The sequence below is a fragment of the Botrytis deweyae genome (assembly GCF_014898535.1).
Source record: "Botrytis deweyae strain B1 chromosome Unknown BDEW_005, whole genome shotgun sequence".
NCBI classification, from domain to species: Eukaryota; Fungi; Ascomycota; class Leotiomycetes; order Helotiales; family Sclerotiniaceae; genus Botrytis; species Botrytis deweyae.
Genome location: NW_024066212.1, coordinates 28,490 through 38,989, shown reverse-complemented (window position 1 = coordinate 38,989; position 10,500 = coordinate 28,490). Strand labels below are relative to the sequence as shown.

At 42.7% G+C, this 10,500-nt stretch overlaps 2 protein-coding genes across 2 annotated transcripts; both read left to right on the top strand.

The window, feature by feature from the left end:
* Positions 1-717: 717 nt before the first annotated feature.
* EAE98_002666 (uncharacterized protein) lies at positions 718-2,870 on the top strand (the record flags this gene model as incomplete). The annotated part of the gene is made up of 7 exons (XM_038950286.1): positions 718-894; positions 949-1,157; positions 1,205-1,257; positions 1,323-1,432; positions 1,482-1,804; positions 1,860-1,920; positions 2,298-2,870. The coding sequence occupies 7 exons, from the start codon at positions 718-720 to the stop codon at positions 2,868-2,870; spliced, it is 1,506 nt and encodes a 501-aa protein (XP_038812815.1).
* A 1,168-nt stretch (positions 2,871-4,038) lies between these two features.
* On the top strand, positions 4,039-6,272 carry EAE98_002665 (uncharacterized protein). The gene is made up of 5 exons (XM_038950285.1): positions 4,039-4,150; positions 4,292-4,649; positions 4,703-4,904; positions 5,005-5,676; positions 5,732-6,272. The coding sequence occupies exons 2-5, from the start codon at positions 4,393-4,395 to the stop codon at positions 5,963-5,965; spliced, it is 1,365 nt and encodes a 454-aa protein (XP_038812814.1). The 5' UTR covers positions 4,039-4,150; positions 4,292-4,392; the 3' UTR covers positions 5,966-6,272.
* The last annotated feature ends 4,228 nt before the right edge of the window (positions 6,273-10,500 follow it).

Genomic DNA, 10,500 nt, shown 5'->3' with positions numbered 1-10,500 from the left:
ATGCTTTTCATATCAATATAAAACGACCTCAGACCGAGTGGCTACCATACTGTCGGTACTTCTTGTGAGGCCAGACTTCATTCCAAACCTTGGAACAGCTCATCTACTAGGATATCTATACTACCATCTAACTCTGTAGGTGAAAAATACCAGGTGAAAAATACCAGGTGAATCCTGTGATACCCGTCTTTGTGTCATTGATTCATATCTAGATTCAAAACTGTTGGTGGCTGAATGACCATTCAGGGATGCCACGAAATTTTCATGCGTAAGATAAAGTGGTTAGCTGCACATGTCCAAATCTGGTAGCCTTCCCTCAAGGGTATCATTGGATTCACCATTTCAAGGGAGGGGTCTCTGGCACCAATACGGCTTCAATTCAACAGCCTTTAGAAAAACTTAATTTGGCACCTGTACGGATTTCTAACCTACCCTGGACTTTTTCCCGAGCAAAAATACCCTTGATACATGCATCGACGTAAAGTAACATAGCACAGAGAAGGAAATTCGAAATTCGACTGCATAACTCCATAGTTACACCTATCTAATCGACATACAATCACTCGCCGCAGCTTCCCATGCTGAGCCACAGGTCGAATTTAAATACACACGAGTGTCCAGGACCCTTTCTTCCGTTACTTTTGTTTTTACAAAGTTCTTTTTTTCAACTTTCTTTTTCTTCAATTTTCCGTTAGTACATAATACTTTTTGTTTATCATGGATTCCGACGGACATGCAAGAACTGGCAGCACCAGTGATGAGGAAAAGGTGGTTGCTTCTGCGGCAACTCACTCTAACCTCCCGGCGGACCCTGATGCGCACCTGTCAGATGCAGAGCGCAAGGCCATCGACCGAAAACTTGTCTGGAAATTGGACCTGTATTTGATTCCCTGGGTACATTTGCAACAATAGTTTCCCTTCTCAGTTCAAACACTAATTCTGAAATAGCTTTGTATCCTTTATCTACTTGCTTTCTTGGACAGAACAAACATTGGAAATGCGAAGATCGATGGCCTCCAAAAAGACTTGCATAAGATGTCAACTGGACGATACAATGCATCTCTTTCGATATTCTTCGTTTCGTATTCGATCTTTGAACCGTTGACCAATGTTCTTTTAAAACGCCTTCGCCCATCTATTTTCATCCCGATCATCATGTATGCCAACCTTCCCCGACGATGTTTCATTGTCTAATATACTCTAGGACTATCTGGGGCGTTGCTATGTTATCAATGGGATATGTTAAGAATTGGTCTGGTATGTAAAAGTCTCATACTTCTTGGGGTCTTTGTCCTGTGAGGCTAACCTGGTGGGTTTTAAAGGTCTTATGGCAGCTAGATGGTTCTTAGGTATGGCTGAAGCTGGTCTATACCCTGGTGTAAACTACTTCCTCTCATGCTGGTACAAGCGTGATGAATTTGGTGTTCGGGCAGTACGTTCTAATGCAATACTTAATTGCTTTTCCTTGGCTAACGGTTCAGGCTATCTTCTTCTCTGCCGCCGCGTTTTCCGGATCTTTTGGAGGACTACTTGCTGCGGCTATTACCAACTTAGATGGACTAGGAGGACGACCAGGCTGGGCATGGATCTTCATTATTGAGGGTGTCATTACAGTTGGATTCGGTCTTTTATCATTTTTCTTTGTTCATGACTTCCCCGATACCGCCACCTTTCTTTCAGAGCAAGATCGTGCTCGGGTTATTCGCAGACTCAAGATGGACAAGCAATCAAGTGCTGAACATGAAGAGTTCAAAATGGAGTACTTTTGGGCTGCCGTGAAAGATTACAAGATGTGGTTGGGAATGTAAGTTTTGAAAATTCTATCACCCCAAATTGTATAGTTTACTGACAAAACGCAGGATAACATATATGGGCGCGGATATGCCTCTGTATGCCTTCTCTCTCTTCCTACCAACCATTGTAAGTTCAATTTTTCTCCTAAGACCTTCATTGTTGCAGCTGCCGCCTCGTTTTGAGGTATTTTCTTTATTTTGAAGACTCAGAACGCAAGCTTCTATAAATATCCGTGCAGGGCTTTAATATTGTCCGAGCTTCTCCAGAACTTTCAGATTTCAAGCACAGTAGTTTGCTGTACGGGGGTTGCTTTGCTCTGTAGAAAGAAGGACAAGTAGACTAAAAATGGCCTCCACCTCCTCTTCCCGGAACCCAACCTCCACTTTTTGACTTCATCTCATATTCTCTACTCTCTGTTCTCTTCTCAGACACCACCAACTTTCAATTCCCTCGTTTGTTTTCAAACTTTGTATCCGATGGATTATACTGACTTTCCAATCTAGGTTGCCGAGATGGGATATAAAACTACTCGCGCACAATTACTTTCAGTTCCCCCTTACGCCTGCGCTGCAGTCCTTACAATCGTTGTTGGTCTCGCTGCCGACCGTACCAAGCGCCGTGGAGTCTTCAACATTTTTACCTCACTCATAGGTGTTATTGGATTTGGCCTGCAACTTGGGTCACAAAACCCCCACATTAAGTATGCAGGTACATTCTTAGGTGCCCTTGGTATTTACCCATGTATTGCAAATACCATTTCATGGGTTAGCAACAATACTGAAGGTGTTTATAAGCGTGGTATCGTTCTCGGATTCGTCATCGGTTGGGGAAATCTCAATGGTATTGTTAGCAGTAACATTTACTTCAAAGGACCAAAATTCACAGTAGGCCATGCGACTGTCATGGCTTACATGATTGTCTGCCTATTTGGTGGTAGTGTTGCAATGCATCTACTGTTACGCAGAGAGAACGCAGCTAGATTGGCCGGGAAGAGAGACCACTTGGTTGCAGGAATGACGGAGAAGGAAGCCGAGAAGCTGGGTGACAATCGTCCTGACTTCTTGTACACCCTTTAAAGAAATTGATACCTGGATGGATGCTGATACTATGGGGAGGATATTAAAAGGTCAATTTCTTATTAGCTTCTGTGTAATTTTCTACTGTGTCCTTTCATTCTGCTGGGAGCATAGCCTTTAGATTTAACTTTATTTCGCACCGTTAATACTATACACGGTTACGCAAGTCAACGTTAAGTGTCATATGCAAACTGCGAGTCAAGAAGCTTCCACTCTCTTTTACTGGAGTATTTGACCCGCTAACTTGGCCATCAATCAAATACCATTGTCTCTCACATCCACTCAGCTGTCAAAGTACAAATAATCAAGGGACATTCTGATTAGCCTAATCGTGTAAAACCATGTCCGACAGGACCAACATGCAAGCAAGCTTTTTCCAGCCGAGTACTGTGTGGATCCATTGCACCACGTCTGACCTGTAACACTACAGCCATGTTAGGTGCATTAGCTCGATTCCTGCTTGTCCAAACTAACCTCAACGCTAGTAACTTTCGCTCAGCACTTACCATAAGAGGTAGCAATACCACCCGCAAGTTCGAGGCGTCGATCCTTGTTGTGCTACCCCAGATATTGCATCCCCACGAAAGATTCATTTCGGTATTATGTTTAAGAGAGTGCTTACCCAGGCAAGGAGATTATCCATTTTTAATATATTTTAAGCAAACAAGCATTGAGAAACATTTGGGGGTGGTGTACGATTATTAGTGGGGATATTCGAGGGAGCCTAGTTGTTCTCGAACACATCACAGGCGAGGCGAATCTGTACTGATGCGTGTTTTCATTCCCGTTGCTTTTCACATGAAGTGATTTAATCGCTCAGTATATACGTAACGAATAATGTGATTCTTCCAGAAATTCTGAGAGATTAGATTGAGATTAGGAGAGGGTAGGGTTTTGTGTTGCCCCGTGGTCCATATGACATGGTTGAAGTAACCTTACTCCAGCCTCATTCGCTGACCACGCAGGATTACTTACTGATTCCTCTTACCACTACATATGTCGCAACTATTGTACATTCCATTCAGGCTTTAACATTCGCCCGGAAGCAATTTTTGTGGCGTTCTATTACCATCAGGGACGGGATAATAGAGAAGGAAAGCAGCAAGTCAAGGTAGGAGTACAGGTGCGAAGAGGTGTGTTCGTTAAGTCACTGATCATATTACCTTTCATCCATTCTATTCGTCTCTCTCAATCATTCCTTCAATAGGTCAGCATCTCCGCTGCACCAACCATGCATTATCAAACGCCATGAACTATATCCACGTCTCTTTTCGTTTCCTGTATGTATTCCAATCCTCTAGGTATCTTTTTTGAACAGCTCCAATATGGATCGCTTCCTCTTTCGTCCGCTCACATCCCATTACCTGACGCGATCTTGTACTTTCGTACTCTACTTATGATTGTCTTGCTGACATACATAGATAGATGAGGAAATCTCCATATTTTTCTTCTCCAAGCTTTCTTTTTTCCTTCCCGTCCACAAGATCTCTAGTTTCCCCACATCCGCTAGCTGGTTCTCATCATGGGCCAACTATCTCAAAGGGAGGTTGATATCTTAATCATCATCGAGCGTACCACGGCATCGATATCGGTATTGGGAACACTTGCTCTGTTTGCCACATTCATCTTTTTCAAATCGTTCCGGACATTGTCGAATACAATCATCTTTTACGCATCTTTTGCAAATCTGTTCGCCAACGTTGCTGCACTTATTGGAGGTTCCGCGCTATCACAAGTTAACTCGCCACTATGTCAATTTCAAGGTTTCTTGTTGGAGATGTATGAAATTTCTCCTTGCTCTTTTGGTTTCACCGTCACTGACGAAGAAAAAGGTTTATGCAAAGCGATCCGTGGTGGAGTTTGGCAATGGCTACCAATGTCTACCTTGTCTTCTTCTACCGATTTGATGCCGCTCAATTGAAGAAATTATATCCTTATTATGCATTGATATGCTATGGTCTCCCCTTCATTCCAGCGATGGTCTGTCTATTTGTCAAAAACAATGAAAAAGGAAAGATTTATGGAAATGCAACAGTATGAAAATTTTCGTTCTTCAAATGTTCTATATCTCTTCAAACAATCACGTTCCTGAAATTTCCTATATCTCTTCAAACAATCAACTTACGAAATACAGCTTTGGTGTTGGATTGACGGTCCATGGGCACCTCTCCGTATCTACAGCTACTACGCACCAATTTGGATTACCATCCTCGGCGCACTATGTATCTACGTCCGCGTTGGGATTGAGATTTTCCGCGCCCGCAATCAACTCAAGGGAGTATCCCACCGAACCGATCCATCACTACACACCGACGCCGGGGGCAAATCACCACTTCCTCTCCAAGGCAGCATAACCAACGCATCGGAAGCCACAAACAAGGACTACGAAAGTGAACACGAACAACCAATTTTCACCGGAACCCGCACCACCGAAATCGAAGTGACACACGGGTCGTGGGAAAATGGAACAGCTCTCAGCACAAACACCACTCCGCGATATCCTCGCGCTTCAGATGTGAATCATCTCAGAACTCCTGCCAAAGATCCAGAAAGCAATTACCGAGTTACTATCTCCGCCGTACCGAATACAACTACATCGAGTGGGCGAGGCGGAGCTAGAAGAAATGCAAGTAGTTTGGATAAGATCAAATGGGCCTACACGAAAGTCGCGATGCTATTCTGTATTTCCATTTTGATAACTTGGGTTCCCGCTTCGGTGAACCGAGTATATGGGTTGAGATTTCCGGACAAACCATCATTTGTGTTGAACATCGGTTCTGCTATTGTTCTTCCTTTGCAAGGATTTGTACGTTCCCCCTATTTCGCCGAAATTCAAGATGTGAATAACTAACATGAAATAGTGGAACACCGTCATCTACTTCACCACTTCTCTGGGAATCTGTCGCAGCGTCTGGGCCGATCTACGCGGTCCCTCCAAACAACATAGGAAAACCGAAGGATTCCGTATGATGGATCGCCCTATGACTGGTAACCATCGAGGAGGAACGAAGGAGACGGAAAGTATGGTGGAATTAAGCACCAGTCGATCACAAACGAATCGAAGTCTAAGGAGCGCAGAAGTTGATAGTATCTGAGCCAAAATGAAGGAGGAGTTAATAAGATCTGGTTGTATGACAATGCGATGTACATTTATGTGTAAATATTTAATCGGTGGGATGGAGCGATGCTGGGATTGATGAGGAAATTTTTGAAAAGGAGTTGGATATAGTATCATTGTATTCGGATTGCACAGGAAACTAGGAGTTCTTCACGAACGGGATATGAAGGGATCAACGGGATGTGTATGAAAAGTTGGCCACGGAAAGGAAAAGCTTTATCTGTCTATCTGAAATTTATATTGTACATCTTATCTTGTACAGCGTCACAATCAACATCAAAAAAATCAACCAAACCCACATTACAGATCTAGAAAATTCCTAAACACCTCGAAGAACGTACGAATAAGCATTCACTGTCTCACATTCCTTAAAACAAGCACTCCCACAATTTTTGGCGCCCAGTCGTCAACATAGCCATTGTACGCTCCACAATCGCCGCGGTAATTCGAATTCGCACCACATGGATCTATCTATCTACCCACGTAATTAATTCTCATTACCAACATCCTCATCCACGACAACGAAATGTCGGTAATCCATCATCCATGTACCATTCTTTATTTCCAAACCCGTTTCTAAAACGCACGGCGCATCCGCGAACATAGCCTCGAGGCGTGAGTCAACGTTGAGACACCAACAGTTTGTTTCCCCTTTCGTTTTCAATGTCTCTGATAGAAATAATGTGTACATGTATGTATGTAGATGAAATGCATACTCCCTAACCCACACAGCGTACCTTGCACGAAATTCTTGCGTTCCTGAAAATAGGGCATGTGTGAATTGTTTTGACAGTTTACTGAATGAGTTGTACTCCTAGCTAGTGCGCCACTTGGAATTTGGCAATACAGGATGTTTCGCGGATTCGTATGTTGTTGATTTATTCTTTTCCAGGGAATTTCTAGTTCGTTCCTGATTCTTTTGATAAGTCATTTGTCTATACTTTTGAATCTAGATCTAGATCTAGGTCTAGATTTCGATATACTATCAGAATTTCCCTGCTCCAGTTAGTCCAGACCAATTTATTTCCCAGCCCTCATCGATTTATAATTTTCATCTCGTTGCTAAATTATCTCATACCAAGCATCAGATCATATATTACCTCGACCAGACTCGAATACCAAACTCCCCAGGATCCACGCTAACGGATTCATGGGCTCTACGTAGGAGAAAAAACAGGCCGGAATTTACCATTGCGCAATGGTACGTGCACCCTCACCAAAACAATGTGTAGAGAGCAGTGGTCAATTCCGGCCTGTTTTTTCTCCTACACAGAGATGGGGTCTAAATCCCGCAGCCCTCTCATCATGGCTCCGAGTGTTCGCTTACGGACTTGACCCCAAAATAAGTTGACTTTGCGGGTCCGGGTCTTGTACGAAGGACATATCCACTTTCAGGGTGGATTGTTAGCGAGTTAGGCTTTTTCCCAGGTATGATGATGATAATAATAATAATAATAATAATAAATTTCTAAACCATTCTTATGATTTCAAGGGTACAAATGGTCTTAGCTGGGGGATGGGGAAATCTTTTAGAGCGTGAATCTCAAAATCAAAGGATAAAATGCGCGTATCTCAAAATGGTAATGCTACGGCCGTTATTGTACTCGTACGGTTTTGATTGACAACTGGTTTCTTCATGTGCATCTGATAAGTAACGGTATTCAGGAGTTCAGCTCCGTACTACGACAGATCCACTGTATACTTCCAGAAGACTTCTACCTAGAAATTTGATCAGATACCATTGCAGTGTTACAATACACCTAGCGAGTATTGAAAACCTCAGCCATTTTGATACTCGTGAATGAAGACCAAGGAAAATTCAGCTTAGCATCTGGTATTGACTCGAGATTATGTAGTAGTTTGCGTCTAGCGTACAGTTGTCAGCTTACCTGTCCGACACTTTGCATAGAACTGGGGTGAACTATTTGACGAAAGATGATATGTTTATTTAGGGTGGATGATCCGCCTTCCGTCGGGTACCTAGTGAGGATTTTGGGTGTAGATGCAGTGTTAAGTAGTCTCTAAGTACCGGTACTAGTTACGCTGTGAACTTCAAGAGCTGCTGAAAGGTTAGGCAGTAGAGTCTCAATGATGCGATGGTACTGTACTTTGCGCAATAGTTACGCAGTAATGCTACTGCAACTTTTTACAGAATATTAGGTATTAGAATGATGCATGGTATATTCGAATATAAAGAAATATACCCAGGCTAATCTTTGGTCCATACATTATTGTTGTAGAATAAGTCAAACGATGAATACCTCCACATGTTGTACCGAGTAGTCGAGTACTAAAGACCCTCTATTTCTTTATCTAGCCATACCATAGTACACACTGACTTCCAAGGCCCGGTCCGCAACTTACTTTAGGGTTTAAAGAGTAGATGGTATACCGTGCCGTCTCTCGACAATTAGCGTCTTCAGTGGAGTCCACAACGCGGGGAAGAATCCACTTACAGATCCGACACATTCTCTCCACTTAAACGATCAGGAAATTCGCCGATCAAAGTAACAACATTGAAAACGATGCGATTTTAATAAATTTCTTTTCTTTTCATCATTTCAACCTCTGAGCAAGGTACTTAGTTACCTACACCTGTGTATACAAACAAACAAACAACTTGTAGTCAAAACAACCATAATCCTCTTAACCTTCCGTGCCGTACTCATACATCACAATATTTCTCCTTCTTCCTCCAGAATCCCCGAATCGACAGTATAAATGCAACCCAACAATCAATCCCACACCCCCAATTCCAAACCGTCATGATATTTTCCGATCAGAACTATGGATTCTTCCTATTACCACCCTAACTCCACAAGAAATCCGTATTCTTGCATCCAGGCTTTCCAATGCGTTTGCGGATGCATAGGTATGCCTACGCATCTCCCTTGATTGGCTAACAAGCCCTCTCAAAACACATGGGATTGATATTACATATATGTGATCCTATTATTTCACCTCCAGTCTACCCTACCTTCCTAAACATCTAGACGAGCAAGAGAGCAGCTTCGACTAATCCTTCCACGAACCACACCATTTGATCAGTGTCATGAATCGAGAATATACTCCGTGCATATATGACTGGGGTGAATAAATAAGAAGTGTGGGAGATACAAATATATTATGATTTCTCGATAGGAGAAAAAGAAGGGGAAGGAGATATACCTAGTATCTACGCCGTAGGAAAGTAGTAAGCGTATGAGCGTGCGTAATCCTTATGCAAATCTGTGAAATGAGTGGCTCGAGTGGGAGAAGAACATGGATATCTATCTACCTAGGTAGGTAGTATTATTCCGAATCGATGAATAATACTATTGAATATTTTCACTGGATGGGTAAGGTTAAACTGCCTATTGAAGAAGCGAGCGAGCGATGCACGAAGTGACATGTGCGTGTTTGCGAATGAATGGTTTGATAGATGAACCAGAGGGGTGGATGGATAAATTGATAAGGTTATGTGATGGGTAGATGGAATGATTGTCTATGACTTGATAAGACGATTGTCTCACGGATCTGAGTCTTTGAATGCATGGCAAGAAGTACTCTTCATCGTTATTATAATATACTAGACATATTCCTGCTGTAGCTCTTGTTCTATTACAATCAAATTGAACTTATCGCGTTACATCTCATCTCATCCCACATCCTCAAAATGCTTCTCACAACTCACAACTTAAGGTTATCTCACCTCACACATTTCTAACAAAACAAAAGCACTTCCCCACACACACTTAACCATATACGCGTAACACATATCATATCATACCATCCACTATGCATTTACATATGCCCCTCCCTCTTCACACAAATCCGATTTCTAATCAAAGATCTACAATAGAAACTTTACTTTCCCATCTATCCATCTATCATCCACATGCAACTCCGCCCATCCCATCCCATCCCATTCCATCCCATCCCATTCCATCTTCATTCCTTTTCTATAACCTTTTCTCTCTCTACCTCTCTCTCTCTCTCTCCTCCCTCCAAGCCTCTATTGATCTCTAGCCGACTACCTAGTAAACTCCATCCATCCCATTTCTATTCTCATCCCCTACTAATCATAACCAAACCACCAAAACCACCAAAACCACCAAAACCACTCATCTATCCATCAATCTTCTCTCCTATCTATCCTTCTCCTCCTCCTTGAAGCATTTCCTTATCTCATCTCTCCTTATACCCCGCACTCACAGTCACTTCCTCAACCCCCTCATCATCCATCACTCCCTTAAACCCCCCATCCATCCCTCCCTCCCTCCCTCCATCCCTCCTCCCTCCAACACAAACCCACAACATACAATATACAATATACAACATCCCCTCTAGACTCTAAACTTCACAAACCATTTTCCAATTTCTCGACCTCCACTCCCAAGACATCTTTCTCAGTCCCTCTTCCCTCCCTCATTCATTCATTCATTCATCCATTCATCCATTCATTCATCCCTCCTCCCTCCTCCCTCCTCTCATTTATCACTACCAATCAAACCCAAAACCAAAATCAAACCC

Bases quoted from the DNA above. Each gene is read 5' to 3' on its own strand.
- EAE98_002665 (XM_038950285.1), top strand. From the start codon at position 4,393: ATGGGCCAACTATCTCAAAGGGAGGTTGATATCTTAATCATCATCGAG. The intron at 4,650-4,702 runs GTATGAAATTTC...ACGAAGAAAAAG, and splicing joins CAAGGTTTCTTGTTGGAGAT to GTTTATGCAAAGCGATCCGT. The intron at 4,905-5,004 runs GTATGAAAATTT...TACGAAATACAG, and splicing joins AGATTTATGGAAATGCAACA to CTTTGGTGTTGGATTGACGG.